This window comes from Marmota monax, unplaced genomic scaffold (assembly GCF_021218885.2).
Source record: "Marmota monax isolate L192 unplaced genomic scaffold, Marmota_monax_Labrador192_F-V1.1 WCK01_AAM20220418_F8-fsc00020, whole genome shotgun sequence".
Taxonomy (NCBI): domain Eukaryota; kingdom Metazoa; phylum Chordata; class Mammalia; order Rodentia; family Sciuridae; genus Marmota; species Marmota monax.
In genome coordinates, this window is record NW_026692912.1 from 4,166,939 (window position 1) to 4,190,151 (window position 23,213).

At 47.8% G+C, this 23,213-nt stretch overlaps 1 protein-coding gene and 1 pseudogene across 7 annotated transcripts in view; one reads left to right on the forward strand and one right to left on the reverse strand.

Annotated features, from left to right (window-relative positions):
* Positions 1-2,890: 2,890 nt before the first annotated feature.
* Positions 2,891-23,213, reverse strand: part of Ptpn3 (protein tyrosine phosphatase non-receptor type 3) — a 148,609-nt gene continuing 128,286 nt past the window's right edge. For all 7 annotated transcript variants that reach the window (XM_046451393.2, XM_046451395.2, XM_046451399.2 and 4 more), the window contains 7 exons: positions 20,894-20,984; positions 20,561-20,622; positions 18,477-18,623; positions 9,543-9,671; positions 8,368-8,513; positions 7,743-7,878; positions 2,891-6,402 (listed from right to left, as the gene is read on the reverse strand). In XM_046451393.2, coding sequence (XP_046307349.1) covers positions 6,325-6,402; positions 7,743-7,878; positions 8,368-8,513; positions 9,543-9,671; positions 18,477-18,623; positions 20,561-20,622; positions 20,894-20,984 — 789 coding nt within the window. In that variant the 3' untranslated portion in view covers positions 2,891-6,324. The remainder of the gene's footprint in view (positions 6,403-7,742; positions 7,879-8,367; positions 8,514-9,542; positions 9,672-18,476; positions 18,624-20,560; positions 20,623-20,893; positions 20,985-23,213) is intronic.
* LOC124097163 (POU domain, class 5, transcription factor 1-like) lies at positions 15,404-16,575 on the forward strand (annotated as a pseudogene).

A 23,213-nucleotide genomic window follows, 5' to 3' on the forward strand; every position in this document is an offset into this window, starting at 1 on the left:
CCATGGAGGGGATGTGAGTTACAGCCTCCAAGGTCCCCGATTTCTTTTCTGCAAAAAGATGGTGGCCTTGCTTACGGGGCCGCCTTGGGTGCTCACAACCCAGATGTGTCTGCACCAATAGTTCATGCCCCGACAGAGCTGCCCCAGACTCCCAAGACAGGGCACATGTTCCCTGACATTAGACTTCAGGCCCCAGGAACAATGTCGCCATCTTCCCCACACCTGGTCTCCTGCTTCATGGCACCCACAGCCAACTGGGTGCCCAACCTAGGAACTGGCCCTTGCCCCACTCCTCCCTGTGCGCACTGTCGGCGACATCGTCACTTGTTAAAGGTGCCCAGGCCGCGCCCACTGACCTGCAGGCTCAGCGCAGTCCTCTCTCCCTGGAGCTTTGACACCGGTCGGTCCTGACAGGTCCTACCTGGCTCTGCCTCTGGTCTGGACAGTCCTGCTGGAAGCCTTTGGGTAGCCTCGGGGGAACCCTGGAGCCTTCCTGACCTCAAGAGAAACCTGGAGGCTCCAGATCCAATCAGACAAGGAGGCAAGAATACTCGGGGATGAAGACAGACCCGTGTGGGACTGGGCAGGAGGGAGCAGGGCTCTGGGCTTCCCATTCCACCGTCTTTTTTTTTGTACGAGGGACTGAACCTGAGGTGGGGGCGGGTGCTTAACCACCAAGTCACATCCCCAGTCCTTTTTTAAAATTTTGAGACAGGGTCTTGCCAAGTTGCTCAGGGCCTTGCAAAGCTGCAAACTTGAGATCCTCCTGCCTCAGCCTCCCATCCTGGGGATTACAGGTGTGTGCGACTTGTGCCCAGCTGCCCTCATTCCATTCCTGTCTAAATGATCCGGGTACTAACAGGTGGGTGCCGACCTGTCAGTGGCTGTCAGTGCACACTCTTCAACGCAGAACCGAAGCGTTCTTGCTCCAGTGACAGAACGGCATGTTCCTGTGTGCTGGGTCTTGAGCATGGCAACCCTTCATGCCAGCCCTTCAGGACATCCAAGTCAGGGGACATGCAGGGGAGGTGCTAACTGCACCTTCATAACTTCCCCTACTTCAATACAACTCCTGAATTTTGGCTGTCTAGAGTGCCATCCAGAGTAAAGCCTACACCTCCTAACCTCTCTTACAATTAGCTGAGCCCATATAAGTTCTGCAGGTAAATCATGGTGGTATATGAAACCTTGAGGAAATATCCTTAAAGGGAAGGGAAGGAGTATTTTTTTTTTCTTATCCTGGCCAGAATGTGAATGTGATGACTAGAGCCAAAGCAGCCATTTTGGACTACGAGGTGGATGTTATATATTGGGGCCAGTGCACCAACCCAGTTGCTGGCTTGGGTACCCAGCAATTGTGAGCCACTGTACTACATCTGGACTGCTGGTGTTCACATGGCAGGTAAATAAACTACTTTGTTCCAGCCACCTTTACTTTTTGGATACAGAATCTGATACTTGGAAACAGGATACTATAAATAACATCTCAAATGTGGCAATGGCTTAGTGGAATTGGAAGGCCATCTTTTTTACATAATGGCTACAGGTTAGATGAAATTGTCACGTGTGTTATCTTAAAAGATGGATCACACACTGAGACCATAGCAATAGAAAAAGTAGGGGGCAAGTTCAAAAGTGTGACTGTTGCTCTTTGTTTTCTCAAGGTCCTATAAAGTTGAGTTGGAAGCTGGGTGCAGGGGTGCACACCTGTAATCCCCAGCAACTGAGGATGGCAAGTTTGAGGCCAGCCTCTGAAACTTGGCAAGACCCTCCATAAATGGGACCCTGTCTCAAAATAAAATAAAAATAAAAAGGACTGGGGATGCAGCTTGATGGTAAAGCACCCTTGGTGAGGTGGGCGGGGGAGGGGGGGGCTAAAAGCTAGCCAGATTATCAGCAGAGATGGAAGGGAATCCTGCTTTGCCCAGGAGACTGAATTTGTAGCCAGCACTGAAAAGTTGATTAAAATCTTCAAGTGTTGAAAACACCAACTGCTCTTGTCTTCCAAACTACAGCTATTAGGAACAGTGCCTTTAGCCAGGGTTGATGGCACAGGTCTGTAATACCAGTGACTTGGGAGGTTGAGGTAGGAGGATCTCAAGTTCAAGGCCAGCCTCAGCTACAGCAACTGAGTGAGACTCTGTTTCAAACAGAAAGGGCTGGAGATGTAGCTCAGTGGTAGAGCACTTGTCTAGCGTGTGCGAGGCCCTGGGTTTGACCCCCAGTACCAGGGGTGGTGGCGGGGGTGGGGAGGGAAGGGTGGCCTTGACTTGGGTACGAGCCAGGCTGGGCAGCAGCAGACTTCTCGGCCAGGATGTGTGAAGCAGGCAGCTGCAACGGTCAGATGGCAGGTACCGCCCACACTCCTAAGCTGGCAGTACTTAGGGTGTCTTCGCTTCCTGTGCAGGCGGGGAGGGGGGTCCTCTAACCACACTTCTGTTGCACATGGCTTCCTGGAGTGAGAACCATTCCCCCGCAGGCGGGGCCCGGTGAGTAAGTTCTGATCAATGGGATGTACAGCAGGTGACGGCGGCTGGGTGGCCACCTTGGACCTTGAGCAGCACTCTGGAAGGAACCTGGGACCGTGCTGATCATGGAGCCACCCTGGCAGCCCTGTGCAACGTAGGGTACACTTGGACTTGGTGTAAGCTACTGTTGTCACGAGAGAGGAACCTAATTCTGATCTAGAATTTGTCACCCAAGGTGAGGGCAGAGACAGGCACTGTGTGTGGGAGGTCATTTTCCTAACCAGGGAGGACAAGACAGGCTGAGAGCACCCTCTGCCCAAAGAGTGACAATAGGGGGCAACAAACAAACAAGTTCTGCAGGTCAATCATGGAAGCATTTGCAGAAATCAGACAAAGAATAAAGATGTCAACAGTCACGTTGCTGCATAGCTCGAACGCTTTTATATTGATCAAACAGCTTTCAGTAGAGTCGTCGCTGACAGTACAGGTCAGTATGAAAAACATTCCCAACTTACAGAAAAAAAAAATATTGCTGATCAATTAAGATGCTTTTCAAAACAACATGGCTTAACATGATCCTTTGGTTGCTCTGAACAGAACGGGAGCCACCAAGATGGCAGGAGAGCCGGGCATCTGGCGCCTGGGTTTGGTTGCCCAGGCTGAGGCCACAGATGCTTTGCCAGTGAAGCTGGGGCTGCTCTCGGCCTAGGATGACAGGCGAGAACCAGAGGGCGGCAACCCCCATCTCTACATCCGACAGTGCCAGGGTCTGAGGGACAACCTCGTGGGGACAAGTCACAGAAGTGGGACACACGTGTCTCTGGTAGCTACACATTTTGGTTAAAGAACAATTTCACTCCTCTGGAAGATCAGACTCTCAGGACGGCAAATCTTGAGCCCACCGTCCCCTTCTAACTCAAAGGAAACCGAGGGCCACTGTGCTCTGCCTGCGTCCAGGTCCGGACGGAGCCTGCGTCTCCCGATCCTCCCCCATGGCTGCTGCCTCTTCGCCACGAGGAGACCTGTTGCTTTCCCCAGATGATCACTTCTGAGGAAGGCAAAAAAGCCCAACCAGCAACAGAGGAGCAATAGCTTCTGCGCCGACCTAGAAGCGCATTTCAGTACGAAGCTAGGGGCTGGCGCAAGTTGGTATGGAGCCATCCTGACGTCCTACCTGCAACCAAAGCGATGTGGGTCTTTTCCTCTGGAGAGTCAAACCACCAAGTGCAGGTTCTAGAGTGACACCGATGAAGTTAGTAAAGCAGGCACATCAGTGGGTCTAATTAGGCTTTCCGGAAAGCTCCAGAACATAGGAAATAAATGTCTTCTCCATTCTCATCTAGTCAAATTTCCCAGGCCAAATATTTACCCTGATTCCCATGCTGCTCTGAGGAGGAAAATAAGGCCTCTTAAGAATAACTGCCGACGGGCGGAAGTGGGGAGGCTGGGAGCTCGAGCTGTGGATTTTACTTTGCCGTCTCTGCAGGCTGCACTTGCATGTGCTGCTTCTTTAGATCATTTTCTTGTCTTTAGATCATTTTCTTCAAAGTAGTTCATGAATTTTGTTCCTGGCAACGTGCCGGTCTGAGCTGCGCGCCTGCACGGTGGCCGAGAAAGGCTGGCTGCAACCTCCGGCTAGATTTCTAGAAATGTAGGGACCCAGGGTGGCAGCGTTTCTGCACTCATATTCAATGCTTGGTTTAAAAAACAATGGAACACAAATCTCGGAAGGTATTTAGGCTTCTCCAGGATGTTTGCGCACAGGGCGATGTTCCGTTTTATCCGGCGGCAACGGTGTGCTAAATATCCCGATGGCATTTAAATGTACCCTGCATGCCCTCCTTCTTTTTCTGTGTTTTTCTCAGAGAATTTTTCAGTGTCCAGATTGAATAGGTTGTTCCTTTGTAGTCTTGCTTTGTCCTTTTGGAAGAACTTTCTTTTTTCCCTTATAGAAAGCCACTGGGTTCCACTTGCTGGAGGTGTTTTGGGCTCATCACAGAGAAGGACACTTTTCCAAGTAACTCTTCCATCTAGGTGTCTGTTTACATTCCAACCAATGAAAATTCACACGGATGCAGGAGCTCATTCAAGGCTCACATTCAATCTGCAGTCCTGGGTACTGTCTCTCATTTCACAGATGAGAAAAACAGGGGAGCTAGAAGCACAGCTCCTAAGTGCCTAGACTGAGAGCGGGTCAGAGAGGGCTGAGTGGCAACAGAGCCAGGCTCCCGCCCTCAGCTCCACTTGCCGGGAGCTTCTTGTTCCACAGCACAGGGTTAGGGTGCTGGCGCCACCTCCTCCCACCCATGCCAGATAGCAGTAAAATATGCATGGGGAAGAGACAGGAAGGATGCAAGATAAAAGAATCTTTAGAAACCTGGTCCCCTATGGATAGGTCCCTATCCATCATGCAACCAGGTGAACAATTCCATTGGTCCAGGGTTTCCTGATATCAAAACGGCCTCATCTCTGTGGGCTACAATAGGAAAGCATCCTTTTTCTATAAACACCGTTAAGAAACTGGCTTAGCTTCCTCTTTTGGATACACAACAACTGCTATTTAAAAATACCACATTAAAATGTTTATGTAATTTATTTTCCTTAAATAGTAACTTGCTACAGTCCTGTCACAAATTAAAAAAAAAAAAAATTGAACACAGTATTCACAGAGGCAGAATTCTTTAGGACAATCAAAATCATGGGGTACTTAGAATAAATTAACATCAAATTGGGTTTATATTCAGATAGTCTGATCCTCTCCTCTGAAATGAAATGGAGACCGCTGTAACTGAGGGTGAATGCACGTTTGTTCTTCGGTACAGAGACTCATTCTTTATATAAACTCAACGGTAATTTGAATCGAGTCAGGAATCCTGAGCAACCTCCACGGGACGCACGTGCAGGCACACACGCCAACAGGGGCTCCTGGCAAGCAGGGTTTCCCGTGATCACTTACTACCAGGTCTTTTCTTAGAAGGGCCAAAGAATATTTCGATGCTATGATCCTGTCCCCCTCGGGGGAACATGTCTCTTCAAGTGTAAGAGCTTGGAGTAGCAGCAGTCCATGTACGAGATTCAGTAGTCAGGGGTCCCGGTCCTGGTGTCCGTGAATCCAGGATGAGGCAAGCAGAGGTGACACACACCTGCTTCTAACGCTAAGATGCGGGATCACGCCGAGCGTGGAGTTCTCAGTCTCGGTTGGAAATTCTCCTGCACGTAGGTTACTAATCTGGTTCAGGCACTGGATATGAACCTGAAGGGGGATGATGGAGGGGCAGGGGAGGGGTGCTCTGCAGATCAAAGATCGCAAGGGGCATGGAGCTGAGACAAAGGCAGGGCGCTGCTTGTCCTTCAGCCTGAATGGCCACCACCCGGTGTGTGGGACGTTCACCAGGGCTTCCTTGGCACCGGGGTGGGACTGTGCATTGCTCTAGCCCTGCCTGGATGCACAGGAAGCTCAGCCCTCGAGTCCTACCCAGATCAACACACAGAACACCATGCAGCCTTGAAGAACCATGCTGTCCAGCTTCTGGGGAGGTCAGGAGCACGGCTGCCAGCCCCTCTTGTATGCACAAGGGTGGCCAACAGTGGGGTGGTGATGTCTGGGGAGGAAGGTCCAAACTGGGATCCCTTGTTATTTCTCTCTGGGCCTAAAGGAAGCCACAGTTGCATGCATATCTACACCGGTTCCTGTGTACAGGATCCCTTTCCTATAAAATTTAAAGTGCCTGGGTTCAAATGTGCTCATTCCTTCCCCACAGCTGGCGGTTCCTCTCCCCGCCTCTGGAGGAAGGTGTGTCCTGCTCTCCTAGGGAAGATGCCCTCGGGAACGAGGGATGAACGATTCACAGTCGTCCTAACTGGGATCCAGCATCTGGACTAAGCCTTCTTCATATACGCGAAGAATCGCTTCACACACGAACTTGTACTGGCTCTGGAAAAGGAGAGAAGGGACGCTGTCAGGTCAGGAGCACCAGGAACCCCGTGCCACGCTGTGCAGGCTGACTCTCTGTGCTGTTCTCCACAGCTCCCTCGGCACCAACTCGGCAAAAGAGACACACCAGGGAGGTGTGCCACCTGATGAGGACAGCTGCCCCCAGAGGGGGAAGGGCAGAGGGTCCTCTGTGTGACAGAGGAGGCAGCAGTAGGTCTGGGAAAGAACTAAGGTCCCTGCAGGGTGGCCACTCTGCAAAAGTACAACCCTCGATGAGGAGGGCCGTTCTGAGAAGTGTAGTCGGGGTCCCAGAGTCCTGTCCTAGAATCCCTGGGTGTGTGGAGGAGGGAGGTGCTCAGGTGAGCCAGGATCTGGTTGTGGGGCTCCCCGCGTGGGGCAAAGAGTCTGGATTTGTCTTGAGAAGGAAAGCTACTGAGGATGTTTTGCAGGATATGGTTATTACAGGTGCCCCTCGGTGTTCATGGGAGATGGGATACAGGAACCCCTGGTGTATTTGCATGAAATCTGCACACATCTTCCCATATACTTTGAATCATCTCTAGATTCTTATAATGCTTAATGTAAAGCTACGTGAACAGCTGCTATACTGGACTGTTGAGGAGATAACGACAAGGAAAAAAGTCTGCGTGTGTCTGGCTGCAGGAGCAACTTTTCCTAATATTTCTGATCTGCAATCAGCTGAGTCCTTGGCTGCAGAGCCCATGGAAACCAAGGGCCGACTGCGCTAGCAAAGACCTCGGGCGCATTTTAAAGAAGCAGAGAAGGAAAAAAACCAGAGCTCTGAGATGGAGCATATCCAAGAAGGAAAGTCCCAAGAGGAAGGACTCTTTCTTCTTGACAGGCAATGAGGTCTTCTCCATCACAAAACAGGACAGAGAGTGGCCTTAAATACATGTCCACTTCTTTTCACATTTCCTGGGTACAAACTAATAAACCACAAGGGCTCACAATTGCGAGGGGACTCTCATAGCCGTCCAAGCTCCTGCCTTTGCTGACCCCCTCCTTCTCACTGCCTGGGGTTGTGCCTGAGGGGCCCTCCTCTAGGACTTTCCAAAGTCTGCTTTAGAAACTCTGTTGATGACAGGGCACTGGAGAAACCAGCCAGAGGCTGTGGGTATGGAGGGCAGTACACCTGGGAGGACAGATAGCTGTGGGCTTTGGGACTGTGAACACCCCCACTCCCCAAGCTGTGGGTAAGGGCTCAGTTCCCTTGACCCTCCGTCTCATGACTCATAAGGCCCTTCACCCAGGCCTGGCCAGGGCAGATGCTCAGGAAGTGCCGGCCACCATCAGGCTTTTTATTGCTGGTCTGTACTCACGGACGTCTGCACCATCATGGCGCGCTGCTCTCGCATTTTCCGGACAATATCCAGGGGGTAAACAGGCAAGTTTCTCTCAATTAAGCACATGGCTGTTTCCATAGTGACCAACACGCCAGTCCGACCTATTCCAGCACTGGGGAGGGAGAGGAGCAGAGACTCAAGATTTGCCCGAGGAACATTTCTGCACAGCCCAGCTACACCCTGATGCAGTGCCTGCGTTTACTCAGAAGGAGCCTGTTCGCTTGGCCACCAGGAATGCAAAGACACACTTAGGCAGGCTTCATGGCAGGGGCAAAGGCCATCTGAGGCTGGGCTCAGCTACTGGGGAGAAGCCCACTGCTGAGTGCAAAGTCCAATCCCTCTGCTATTTCCATCTGCTATGAAGGGCCCAGGGAGACACACTCAGGACAGACAGAGACGAGGGTAGGACTCTCCTCTTGGGCTCTGGGCTACACGTACATGCTTATGATCTTTTTTCCTGAAAATTCCAAATACTTTGAAACGGTGAAGAAAGAGAGCTTGGTGAGAACGCACAACGTGGTGGGCTTAGGGCAGTTTGGTGCCTGCCAATCTTCTCCAGGCCTTTCCCCAGGGGTATAATAAGGCAAAACAGTGGCAGTACCTGCAGTGAACTAAGATGGGCTCCCCGTCCACCCGCAGGGACCTCATGTAGGTCACAAACTCCAGAAAGTCCGAGGAGTCATCGGGCACACCGTGGTCGGGCCATGCGACATACTGGAGATGTGTCACCGTGTGCTCTTCCCCAGTCTGTGGAACATGCGGTGGCCTCGGTGAATCAGTCCTGGTGGTGGGCCCCGTCCCCAACACCGTCCAGGGGCCCCTGGGCCCAGTGTTCCGACTCCTACTGTGCACAGCTCTGCTGTGGCCCCTGCCACGTTCCACATCCACCCACTCTCCCAAGACACCCATCCTCTTCTCAGCTGAGCCCCCTCCTGGAGGGTGGCCTTCCAACTCTTTAGCCTACAGTGATTTCTTACATTAGCTCCAACTGTGCTTGCAATAGGCCCACACAGCTGGAGACACACACACACACACACACACACACACACACACACACACACTTTATAGCCCTGGGGATCAAACCCAGGGCTCTGAGCATGCTAAACCCACCACTCTACCACTGAATTACACCCTCAGCCCCTTTATATGTATTTCTTTTACGGTGGCACAATGCATACGAAGTTTAGCATTTAACCATTTTTAAATGTAAGGTCCAGGGGCAACAAGTTACACTTATTCACAATGTTGTGATACCATCACCACTATTTCCAGAACTTTCTTTATCACTCAAACATAAACTCTATACCCATTACACTATAACTCCCGATTGTTCTCTTTCCTTAAACTCCTGGCAACTATCATTTCCTTTCTATAAATCTGACTGTTCTAGGTATGTCACATAAATGGAATTTTCAGTTTCTGACCTTCTGTGACTGGTTTATTTCACTTAGCATAACATCCTTAAGGTTCATCTGACTTGTATTATGTGTTGAAATCCCCCTCCTCTTAAAGGCTGAGTACTATTCCACTGTGCAGATAGACCCATTTTGTGTACTCATTCATTACTTGATGGACACAGGGCTGCTTCCCCTGCTCAGCTGTTGTAAAAGGTGCCACAGTGCACCCTGGTACTGGCTCTAGGACTGGGAGTCTTGCACTGACTAATAGCTCCATCAGGTGAAAACAGGGCAGACCTGAAGGTGTGGCCCCAGCAGGGACCACAGTGGCTGCTGGCTTGCCCCCTGCCCCTCCACCTGCCTGCAGACCGCTGCTTACCTCTGTGTTTGTGACCAGCATTTCTCGGGACACATAGGCGATGGTGCAGTCCTCTGTCTGACACTGGATATGAAAGATGCCATGGTCCATGACGTCAGGGGGATCGGGCCAGTACTGGTGACATTTGGTCTGTAAGAAACCGAGTGCAGGTTAGCTTCCTCTGTGGGGTGTGTGCGGGAACAGCCCACGGGAGACAGGCTGGCTGGGCAGGCATCCCAGGGAGAGCTGGTGGGAGAAGAGGAGTCAGGCAAGGCCCATCTGCTGTGTGTGTTCTGGGATGGGGACACAGAGGAAGCTCCTTCCTCCTTTAGCAAGTGGGTGGGGGTCGGCAGGCCAGAGGCCAATCAGCCCAGGGACAGAGCCTGTAGGAAGACGACAAGAGACTTCTCTTCTCCAAGGTTCATTTGTTGAAAATGATCAGACACGGACCTGGGCTTATGAGCAACCTCCACCCAACCGCCCACCCCTCTCAGGCCTACCAGGTCTTGCAGGCCCCTTCCCAGCTCCAAGAGCCCCTGTAACCTCAGCCCTCTACCCTTGACCTTGCCTGTTAGAGGGGAGCCCCAGGCACAGTGGTCAGAGCACAGAGAGAGCTCCCATGGTTTCACAAACCCTCTCATTTTCACATTTTCCACTTGAGGGCTGGAGACAGCATCAGCCTGAGGACCTGGAGGACGGTGACAGCTGGAGAGGGTGTGCAGGGAGCTCAAGGTGGGGTTGTCCCACGGCGGTCCCTGTTACTGCTGCTATGGGTCTGCATCAACTGAGTAAAGGTGGCTCAGAGATGCTCTAGAAATCCAGATTAAGGAATCTCCAAGCTGAAATGAAGACCCCTTTTCACGTGGGGAGCATCTCCTGGTCCTCAAATACTTCCGAGATAATTCTCTGTGGCACTGAGACTCCAGAGCAAACTCGGATCCTGGCTCAGGGCAGTGACTTGCCAAGGTCACAGAGTGTCGTGACCCTGTTCAGCACAATCCCCAGGACACCACAGTGTCTCTCAAAACACCCATGGCTTCCCCACAGACTGACCGATGCCATCACCCCGCCACAAACCCTGCAGTGTCTTCCATATGCCATTGATGCCGCTGCCTCTGGCTTCTAGGTCAGACGCTGGGCTAAGCTGCCCCTCCCATCCTGGTTCCTGTCAGTCAAATTCTCACTCATTAAAAAAAAATTTGCCTCCAAGCCTAGAGTCGCACAGACTTAAGTAAAAACTACATTTGTTTAGAGCAGAAAGGTGGTATGATAATCCTGACGCAAGCAATTTGTCAGGAAACAGCTTTCCTGACCTTAGTTTCAAATATCACTGTGAATATCTGAAATTAAAATACACTGCTGTAAAGTTGCAGTTGAGAATTTACTTGGAAACAGTACACGTGGGTGTCTTGGTTAGGAACCGCTTTCCAACTTTCCTTAACCACAAAGGGCTGCTTGTGGGTAGAGAAGGGATTTAAGTCGCCCCCAAGGGCTCTGCATCTGCCTGCGTCCTCACCTGCACAGGAGGTGAGGCCCTGTGTTATAGTTCCCAAGGGTCCTGCCCGCAGGAAAACTGGGGGCAGATGCTCTTTGAAATAATCAACTTGTTCAAGGCAGAGCTACAAACACCTGAATTCCCAGAGGGTTTTTACAGTGCACCTGGCCAGGACTGGGTCTCTCTTTACTGCTGATCAAATTTAGATTTTGAGGTCTGTTTGGATGTATAGTAAGCACTGGGGTGCAGTGGAAGATCAAGACGTTTGTGGAGATCCAGGGTTTCAATCCTGGTTAATACGCTATACTAAGCAACTGTGTCATCCTGAGCAGGTTACTTAACTTCTTTGAGCCTTTCTATATGACTGTTGCTGGAGGGGATGCAGGGGATGCCCCAGGTTCCTATGAGGATGACCTGATATAAGCTCATTCATTCTCTGAGCCTCAGTTTACTCAGAGGTATTCACAGTTCTTTCTTTGGGGTTATTCTGAGGCCAAGATAAAATAATACTGTTAATAACATTAATAATCAATACTATCGTCTGAATGGTATGGGAGGGTGCTTTGCATGGATGTTATTTTATCTTGGCCTAGTGACAGCCGGAGGAAGGTACTATGAAGGCCTCTGTTTGCATGAGTAAACTGAAGCTCATGAGTCAATCAGTCAGGTCATCCACACAGGCACTGGGGTGAGGGAGTTTCACTCCAGGGCTACGAACTTGCTGTGGGATTAAACAGGTAACCCACACAAAGGGCTTGGAGGGACAATGGTCAGTGCAGCTGGTCGGCGGGCAATGGGGCTGCTGGAGACGAAGCCCCAGCTGGCTGCTGCCAGGATTCAGAGGCTCTTTCCTCTGGATTCAGAGGCTGAGCAGGGATCACTTCTAGCCCCGAGTGAGGCTTTGAGAAGAGGGTTCAGGAAGGGAAAACTGGCCACTGAAATGATTTTGGAAAAGAAGTGCCTGTCTGGACCAGAGGGGACATGCTGAAGACTGTGTTCCTGGAGGGGGTGGAGCGTTATCTTAGGAAGATGGACATGGGTTTGAGGAGAGAGGCATGGACCCAACTTTTATGATGAAGTTTGCTTTCTTGCTTAGTCAGTCAACACACATCCCTGCAGACGTGGTGATGAATGAGATGTGCTTGTCATTATCCTCAAGGTGCTCTCAAATCTGGCGTGAAGGTGTGAAGGAGAAAAGGCATAGAGAGAGGTAGGTCATGTGGGAGGTGATGTGGATGTCCTGGACAGGGGACAGGAGCTCAGTGCTGAAGGCCGAGGGTGTTCCCCAGTTGGGTGGGGCAGGCAGGGATCATCAGGGCAGAGGGCATGGGCTGCTCAAGGTAAAGAGGCCCCTGGTGTTGCCAGGGAACAGAAGACACCTGGATACGACCTCCCAGGAGGGACAAGCTGGTCTGGGGTGGGTGCTGGGGCGGCGGTGCTCTGAGCATCTGAGGGGCACCACGGGAAAACACAGGACCCGTGTGAACCAAGGCAAGGTCTGGCTGAAAGCTTGTCCCTGCCTGAGCTAGACTGCGGAAGACTTGGGACCAGCAGGAAGTCCCTGCTATTCCTGGGAGGGAGATGCAAAGGCTGTGACAGCAGGCAGGGGCCCTGGGGACACAGGACAGAGACTGGGGGTCATAAAGGTGGTCAGTGGTGGCAGCCCATGGTGAGTAGGTATGGGAAGGGATGCACCAGACTCCTGCTTGGGTGACCAGTGCCAAGTGCCTGGGATGGGGGCCAGGGGGACGGGCCATGCGTGTGCCTGCAGGTGTGCATTTGTAGGGTGGTGACTCTGGCACCATCTGTGAGGACACTCAGGTAGGCATGTCTTGTCAGTGAGCACAGGGACTTGGGGTTCAGGGGGTGGCAGGAGTCAGTGCCCAGCTCCATTTGCTGAACCACCCAGCAGGCAGGACAAAACCTGACCGAGAGGTTCCCAGGCAGAATCCTCCTGTCCCTGTGCACATGTCACCAGGCACAGTGTGGTTAACGGGTAACGAGTGCGTGGGAGCCCACAGAACTCTGTGCTGCTCCAAACCTCTTCCTGACACGTCACGGGATCCTCACAACAATCCCAGTCTCTACTGTTACTCGGATCAGCAGAACAACTTGCCTCTGGTACAGGGAGATGAAGGCAATGAGATCCAGAGTCACTAGCCACGCAGAACACCCACGACAGGCTTCATGCAACTCATTCTGAACCCTCCAAACAACCCAGAAGACAGGCATTGCCACTCCTTTCTAGTGACAAGGAAACCGAGGCTTTGAGTCCTGTCCACGTGTACCCCATTAAATGATGGTTCCAGAAGCCAAATGCCTCCACTGAGCCCAAAGCCTGTGCCTTAAGTGACTGGCAAATGAGAAGAAAACTTATCCATATTATTCACACGTAGATGGAAAAACGGATCTCTCCCCAAAAGAAATGCCTTATGGAAGGAAAATGAGGAAAAGTGACTTCCAGATGAAAAGCAATACCTCAAGGGGGAAACCCGAGCCTCAAGGGACAGCACAACGAAAACCACTCTGCATGAAACGGAAGAAAGGAGAAATGAAAGCGAGCCACAGGTGAGAGTCGGCCTGACCCCCAGGAGTTGGAGGTCGTGGCTCTGCACCCCCAGACGCAGAGGCAGCACGGGGGGCGTGGGGCCGCCAGCCAGCGCACACCTGCCCGAGTCCTACTCTACTGAATGCACCGCATGGGAGAAAAGAAGTAGGAGCTGATGGAAATCTCACCTTTTGGAAAAAAAGGGGCAAAGCTGCTCACCTGGAAGGACCAACTCCTGATGCAGAAGAACTGGGGGGTGTGACGAGGAGTCAGGGACAGTAGGACAAAGGGCTCGGGTCACCCAAGGGTTTTAACAGGAGAGGGGAAACACACCCTGGAGTTTGGAAGAACAGGTTTCTAACAACTGATCACCAAGAGAGTAAGTTCCCAGAGGTGCTGAGGGAACGCCAGGCCTCGCGGGAGACCGGGAAAGAGCCGGGAGCGGAATGGGTTCAGATGGCAGAAAGGGCTCAGAAACAAAGAAAGGTGCAGGTCACAGAGACCTCAGATGAGCTCGGGTTCAGAGCGGCCACCCACAACAGAGAGCAGAGGAGGGCAGGAACAAGGAGCAGGAGGGGCAGGACCTGGCAGAGTGGACAGAGGAGGGTGAGGCTTCTCGGAGGGCACAAAGGGACTGGCAGAGAAGGGAAGGAAGGGGCTGCCATCCAGGGCAGATCATCTGTCACTGCCCATTCCTGTGGGGGCTGCCTTATCTCCAAGGAGAAGAATGGCTGTCCAGCTGGGAAGGGCACGGTGGACTTTCAAGGGGAAAGAGAATCCTGACAGGCAAGAGGCCGGGGACAGCACCAAGCTGCCCAACTGGATTCTGATGCAGACTCTATGGAGCTGCATTATGAACTAAAGACCTCACGAGACAGCAGAGGGGCACCAGGCCCTGAGAAAATTGGGAGGATCAGGCACCCAGCAGACAGGACAGGGGACCAAAGGCAGGCAGATACAGCACAAAATGACAAGGCAAAAGACTTGATGTCCACTAGCTGTAAAATATCAGAATGGCCCAGATTAGAGCCTGCCAAGCGCAGGACGCCTCCCACCTTATGAGACTGGGTGTGCGTCAGTCACACACAGCTACATGCAGAGACGTGCTTTCTCACACGGTATTTCTGATTCTGCCATAAAGACAGACTCAATCCTTGTTGAAAACCACTTTAACATCACCTAATACTTTAATTCTATTTTTATAATAACCGAGAGAGCGCCTCAGATTCAGAGCTGAGGAAGGCAAGATTATTTAGAATTGGTGGTCTTCATATTTTTACACATACCTTTTATTTATGGCAAGTGATATGGACCAGCAGACTTCCCTTTAAGAAATATCTTTCAAAGGAAATTTATCAAAGTAGAAGAAAGTCAATTCGAAGAAAATGATAAATAATATCACAATATGGTCCTCATAATAGTCATTAATGTGGCACCAAAATTACTACTACTGCCAGCTAAGATTTATATAATATTTTCTGTGTGCCAAGCACTCTTACAAGAAGCTACTCATGTTAGCTTTCAATTCCTCCACAATCCTACAAGATTGTGGTTACTCCCATTTTACACAGTTATAAACCACACAGGAAGTGCAGAGCGAGAATTTAAACTCAAAAAGTATGGTTTTAGGGCTTCCTTACCCACTACACGACAGAACCAGCAAGCTGTAGGCACTTTAGAGAAACCGAGGGGATGGTACTGTGAGCTGGCTGGAGTTACCTGTTTTCAAAAAGGGTCCAAGTAATTTCTTATTAAGAACAAAAACAGGAGAGGTGTTGAGCTTTTCCTTGGTGAGCCCTTATTTTTTCAGGGCCCCGGCTTGGGGTGCCCTTCTAACCCATGGCCAGACATCTGGCTTCGGACTTTGCCTTCTCACCCCCTCCGGGCGGTGGAGGTGATGGGCTGGGAGGGCCAGAGCCAGGCTGGATTGACCCTCGGACCTGGCTAAGCTTCCCAGGCCCTCCCGGTGGTCCAGGAATCGGGCCAGGGGTTGGGCTAGGTTCGGAGGTGTGGGGGATTCCCTCGTGCCCTCCGCCCTATGAGTGCTGTGGAAGGATGGCATACTGTGGACCTCAGGTTGGAATGGGCCTGATCCCCCAACGGTGGCCTGGAGACCTCTCAACCTGAGATCGAGGTGGGAGCTGGGATGGAAGGCAACTCTGAGGAGGCCTCCCCCGAGCCTTGCATTGCTCACCCTGCTGTTGTGAAAGTGGAGAAGGAGAAGGTGGATCAAAACCATGAGGAGTCCCAAGATATCCAAGCCTTGCAGAAAGAACTCGAGGAATTTGCCAAGCTGCCGAAGCAGAAGAGGATCAACCTGGGACATACTCAGGCCGATGGGGCTCTCCCTGGGGGTTCTCTTTGGGAAGGTGTTCAGCCAAACGACCATCTGCCGCTTTGAGGCTCTGCAGCTCAGTTTCAAGAACATGTGCAAGCTGCGGCCCCTGCTGCAGAAGTGGGTGGAGGAAGCAGACAACAATGAGAACCTTCAGGAGATATGCTAAGCGGAGACCCTCCTGCAAGCCGGGAAGAGAAAGCGAACAAGTATCGAGAACCGAGTGAGAGGCAACCTGGAGAACATGTTCCTGCAGTGCCCAAAACCCACACTGCAGCAGATCAGCCACATTGCTGAACAGCTAGGGCTTGAGAAGGACGTGGTCCGAGTGTGGTTCTGTAACCAGTGCTAGAAGGGCAAACGATCAAGCACTGATTACTCCCAACAAGAGGATTTTGAGGCTGCAGCTTCTCCTTTCTCAGGGGGACCTGTATCCTTTCCTCTGGCCCCAGGGCCCCTCAGGCCCCCTCACCACACTCTACTACCCGGTTCCTTTTCCTGAGGGGGGAAGCCTTTCCCTCTGTCTCTGTCACCACTCTGGGCTCTCCCATGCATTCAAACTGAGGTACCTGCCTTTCCCAGGTACTTTCCCTTTCCAGAGGAGCGAGAGAGAGAACCTGGAGTCCGGACCAGGGCTTTTGGGATTAAGTTCTTCATTCACTAAGGAATTGGAAGCTCAAAGGGTGGGGTGAGGAGCTGGGGAACTGGTTGGAGGGAAGGTGAAGTTCAATCATGCTCTTGATTTTAATCCCCACATCACTCATACTTTGTTCTTAAATAAAGAAGCCTGGGACACAGTAGATAGATAAAAACAACAACAACAAAAAGAACAAAAACACAACCAGTGTGACTCGACGTCATGTACACCCAGAAGAATGAGAAGTTATGCCCCATTTATGTATGATGTGTCAACGTGCATTCTACTGCCATGTATAACTAATTAGAATAAATCTTAAAAAATTACAACTGAAACAAAAATAGATAAAAATGAAATTTCCAGACAAAAAGAGGAAGTGACGCCACAGAGCTGGCACATAAATCAGTCAAGCCTCAGATAGTCTCTCATGGTTACTGGGTAGAGGAGAAGCAAAAATGGGAGGGAACAAGAGCAGGGCTGTCAGGATTAACAACTGCTCCCCAAAGTGAGTTCTCAGTGCCTCTGAAGAACAGTATTCTAGAGGAAGTTTCCACTGTTTCTTGACTGTACGATTTTTCATCATTGACTTAGGGATGAGAGATTCTTACTAACTCTGTGATCAACAAGAGCTAAGAATCATAACTGATGCAAAGAAATAAGGATGCCCCCAAAAACCAGATCTGAGGGCTAAATACCAGACATTTGCTGGACACTTGAAACCTGCAGTTCTCTAAGCTAATAATATTGCATTGTCTTAGTTGTGACTAACCCTCCAAGGTGGGCATGATTATTATCTCCATCGTACATTTAGCAGAAGCCGAGGGTCTGAGAGGTTAAGTAACTTGCTCAAAAGGAACCTTGTTTTCATCCCAGTCTGGCTCTAGTGTGCTGGATAAAGGTTCCAAGAGCTAAGGGCCTAAGCGCTAAAGAGGAAAAAGAGGCTCAATGGCAATCGCAAGATAAAGTCCACATAATCTCTGCTGACCGTGGTTTAATGGAAGCCCAGGGTTATTTTCAGATATTGAAAAAGTTGATACAGAAAAGAAGAGGAACTTATTTTGTGTCTTCCATGTAGCAGAACCAATTGGGATGAAGGTTAAAAGAGATATCTTCATTGTGAGGGGGAATTTTTAAAAAGCAGAGCTGAACATCAACAGGATGGATCCTGGAAGTGTGCTAGTCGAGGTAGGGAGCAGTTTATCTAGGATCACATATGTAAAAGCCCTCTGCAATCCATGGGGCTCCATGGAATTAGTAGAAATTCTTATTTTGTTTCAGGTGAGAAAGTAGACTTATCTCCTCAAGAATAGTAGCCTTATCAATTCCTAGGTATTCTCAATTTCAATGTGGATTATTTTGGCTTTGTGGCTCAGCGGTAGAGCGCTCGCCTAGCATGTGCGAGGCCCTGGGTTTGATCCTCAGCACCACATACAAATAAAAAAGATATTATAAAAAAAAGTAATTTCTATTTGATTTTGGAATGTGTTTCTGAATATTTCATAAAGAAGACATCCAGATGTATCTACAAGTTAAGGAAGCATGATAGGAGTATCACTTATATACTGACTTCTGTTACAGGATCATGGAACTGTTTCTATGGAAAATGGTACAATAATATAATTTCTCCTATTCACAGCCACCATTTACCTGGTACACATTGCCCTTTCAAAATGAGCACTTGTCCCAGCCAACACAGGGGCTCTGAGAATATAGGGTAAGGCAAGAGGAACTGTCTTCTGGTTTGACATATTGAATCCATGCTGGGAGTGGGCAGGAGTGGGGCTGAGCTTCCCATTCTTGGGGGTGCCATTTGGTGGAACCAGAGAGATCTATGGGGCATGAAGGGGCTAGACCAGGAGGCCACTTCCAGCCCAAGATTTATGCTCCATACAACATGATGCGACACTGCACACATCTGAATTGGAAGCTGATCTACTTACCCGCCCTCGCTCTGTGAGAGTTGTCAACATGACAATTAGAGATAACTTCTGATCCCAGACGACTTGCCAAAATTGTGCACAGGTATGTGGCAGGGGTCCCTGAGTGGCAATGTACTTGTTCACAAGGTTAGCAGCAGGAATTTCCATCTAGCAAGAGATTGGTAAGGGATTACAATCTGTGACTTCCACAAGGTGGACAGGGTTCTGCATTTTAAACTCTTCTACTTGCGGATATCACATCAAACCATTATATTAATCCACAGTGAATAAGAAAAATCAAAGAAAGTTATTGCTAAAAATCCTTGAAAAAGATTTGATGATAACGCCACCATTAATATCTTCAAGATTAAAGTGGATGACACTCTGTTGGCAAAACCCAGAAATGTCCCTTCAACATGGAGTTTAAGTGACTTTCATTGCTTTCTACTAAATATAACTACTACTCATTATCTTCATTTTCAGCAGGACACATCGATCCTCACCAAGTTTTCCCATGAAGGAATTTCTATCAGAATTATTTCATTTAATTGTTTTTCAAATAGCTTTAATTAGGCTACCCTTTATGTGCCATGAAATTAAGAGCAGGAAATATTTATTTTTATTCAAAGCAGACAAGAGTTGGTGGCATTGATAATACAGGTTCATACCGCCAACTCTTGTCACACTTTGCTTTCTGCATGACTTCCAACGATAATGTTATTAAGTCGGTCCATCTTTTTTTTTTAATTATTTTTTTAGTTGTAGATGGACACAATACCTTTATTTTATTTACTTATTTTTACGTGGTGCTGAGGATCGAACCCAGGGCTTCACACGTGCTAGGTGAACGCTCTACCACTGAGCCCCAGCCCCAGCCCAAGTTGGTCCATCTTGACCAACATTTTCCCATGCTGCTCCTCTTTCATTTTGCCCTCTGCGCTGAGTCTTCTCTATGCAATAACACTCAGAGCCCTCTGTGCTTTGGACTGGCAACTTCATTCATTCACTCTTAGGTTGGGAAGGTAAATTAAGGATCCCAATTCATGATTGGGTTAGTGCTTGGGCTCATGGCTTCCTTGACACTTGATAAAACAAAGAGACTGGATTCTGTGGGGTGGCCACCCATTTCTGATTCTCAGCTCTTAAGACATCAAGAATGTTGAAGTGAGGGCTTATGAATCCCATAGATGCTTTGGAATAAATAGGATCAATGATCAGACCAAATTTTACTAGGACAGTTTTATTTTTTTAAAATATTTACGTTTTAGTTGTAGGTGGACACAATATGTTTATTTCATTTTTTTTTTTTTAATGTGGTTCTGAGGATTGAACCCAGTTCCTCACGTGTACTAGGCAAGCACTCTACCTCTGAGCCACAACCCCAGCTCCAGGACAGTTCTTGATCACTTCTATAACCTGAGACTTAGTCTGAAAAGTCATGTTTGTTTAGGTCAGGGTTTGGCAGATGATGGCTTGAGGGTCAAATCTGCTGGCCATAAGCTAAGAGTAGTTTTCAACATTTTTAGATGGTAGCATCTTAAATGCAAAGACCAAATTCTGACTCTGTATAGAAAAAGTGTGCTGACAATGGATTTAGATGGAGAAACTGAAGTTCAGAGAGACCAAGTAAATTGCCCAAAATGCACTTTCAGAGTAAAAATGAATGCTATCCTCAAAACATATGTACCTTTTCCTTTTCCTCTTTTGGGTCTTAGGTACAGAAGAGGTATTGTTTTTCTTATATTTAGGCAGGATGACACTAATAATGTGGGGAAAACCACATCAAGTAACAAACATACCATCAGCAAAACCAAATACCTAAGCAAGCAGCAAATACAGAGGTGTGTGGACAATGGAATTAGAAACACTGAAGGCCTCCTGCCCTTATCTCATTTTGCGGCTTTTCAAATTATTCAGTCTCTCTGAACCTTAGTTTTCTCCTCTGTAAAACTGAGACCCCTCTTGCCTTCCCTCACATGGCTGCTGAGCTGAAATGAGGCCGTGAACAGGAGAGCACTGTCAACTGCCAAGCACCCCGCAGGCCACCCCCATCCTTGTTAGAGTGATGAACGCGCTGTATCTTACCACCCGGCTTCCTAACTTACATTCACATAACTTGCATTAATATAATCTTCATTTCCTTGCAATAATACCCGGGTGGTGTCATCTGTGGGAGAGAAAAATTTACCGATTATTCTGAGTGTTATTTTTATCATCCCAAGTAAACAAGAGTTCAGTTCCCAGCCCCATCTGCAGCTCTTGCCTCATTAGCATAAACACTATTCCCCAACTGTTCAGAGTCTGAAATGGCTGCAATAAAGACGGTGGTGTTTACAGACACACTGAAAATCGCTCCAGAATACCAGACAATCTGTTTTAAAAAGGGAAACATTATCTCAGTGTAGGGGGGGAAGGAGGCATTCATGCCGGATACTCACAAGGCAGCACATCTTTATATCGGTTTTTGTCCAAATTTTGAGGCAGCTTTGCAAATGTGATGGCCAAACCTGGCTTCTTTCGGTAGAGTTGCTAAATGACAAAGAGAGGCCAAAAAAAAAAAAAAAAAAAAAAAAAGAAAAAAGGAAAAAAAAATCACTGTGAAAAAACAGCTAAGGAAAGTAGGATGTGAAAATATACTTTAACCATACATGGCTCCAAAATCTTAACATTTTAAAGTGATTATATGTTGTTAACATATTAAGGGAAAAAATCTTCCCAAAAAGAAATTCTACAGTTCTAGGAGAAACTGACTAAATCCTTTACTAATGTTTTACATTTGAGGATCTTTGGTGGGGGGGAAGTCACAGGTGGGGATCTGAGTCACAAATAATGGGTCCTGATAACTTTTTTTTCCCCCTTGGCAATTTGACACATGCTAAAAGCAAATAGTGGTGGTGGTGGGATGTATGTGTGTGGGGGAATTTTGACTCAAAATTAATAAAGATCACCTGAATTAGTTTTGAGCCCCATTTCCCTCCAACTCAATGAACCACATCTTTTGCTTAAGAGCCAGAGCGTGTCATTCATCATTTTAGAAGTTTATTTCCAAAGTAAAAACATTTGTCTGACATACAGTAACTCTGTTTAAAGCGCTATTTCCTTATACATGCAATCACTACCAAAAATTTAAAATAAATTGTGTATCTACAAGCACATATCAAATAGGTTAATATAGTGCATGACATGATTTCCCCACAGCCCTCTGGGAGTTACTACAATTATTCTTATTTTGCAAGTGACAGTCAGAGGATAGATGCTTTGCCCAAGATAACAAATAAGAGGATGAACACATCTGTTGTCAATACTTATGTTTTCTTTTCTATACAGCAGTTTCCCCCACTTGAACAACTAAAGTTAAGCCCTTTGTTCTATGGAAATAATTTTTTCAATGTTGGAAGTGTTAATTTTTCTGTTTTTTTTTTTTTTAATTAAATTTGGGATATTCAGGCTGGTTTAAAGAAAAAAATCTTATCAGTAATTTCACAACTCTGAGATGACCTTTTCATTTATCTTCTCCAGATTATTGTTTTCTCCTCACATATGTACATGAACATATGAACATACCTAAGTATGCAATGTAAACATATACAATACATATATATATATATACACACTACATTTTTAAAGACAAAAAATATCGATATTTTTTCATACTATATTCAATGGAAACCAAGCACCTTAAAGGAAGGCAGTAGGTATTTCTCAAAAAAGTTGCAAAGTCAATGTTCTATGAATCTCCAACAAGACAGGTCTTCCCAGAGTTTAATTTTGATCAGCTAAGTATTTCTCAGGCTAATTTAGACATGAAGGACCCAGCATCCTACTGGATGGGAGGGGGGAGTTCTGGAAACACTGCCCTAATTTTAAAGCCTGTCCCCTTATTTACTAGATAGTATCCATTTCTCCATGTCATTAGATATTCTCTATAAAGATGAAACTTAATAATCTAGTTTACTATGTTTATTTTTGCAAGCTGTATTGTTTAGCAAACTGGCTTCTCTCTTACTCTGCTTTGCTCTTATTAAACTACACAGAATTTATTAGAAGAGAATTAACATGGAGACCTGGGGTCATAAGAATAGCTATATTTTATATATTTACTGACTATTTTGAATTTCTGAATTCTACAAGAGCTTGGCTACTGATCTGATCACCTGTATGGTTTCAGTTCATAACAATCAAGTAGCTGCTGAATTACTCCTTAAACATCTGCAGGCTTTAAAGGACTCTGTGAGTTCATTCTAGAAATAAAGTCATGATTTATTGGAGGTTTTAGTTTGACTCTGGCAGAAGGAGGACATCTGAGTGGGTCAAATTTATCTAAGTGGCATTTTGGTTCTAACTGATTAAATGTATGAAGGGAAATCCAATTATGTGAATGCAACCAGTAAATCTAACCTGGAGGTAAAAAGATATATACCTTCTATGTAACAAAGATATACATGCAGTCACCTTGAGAAAGTCTGGCAGACAAACAGATCTAGTAAAATGCTTTAATTATATGATTTAAATGTATCTCAGTAGTAGGACTATAGAACACTAAAAATTTTAAAGATGTACTATGGCAGAGAAACATTTTAAAATGTGTATGCTCTGGGATTTATCCAACAAGAATTCATAAAGATTCATGTCAGAGAAGTTTACCTGCAGCAGAATATTTATTCATGGAAAACCAGAAAACGGTAACAACCCGAATATTCCCCAAGAAGGGGAAGTTCTGACTTAAATTACAGCACAGTCAGACCTTAAAATTCTGTA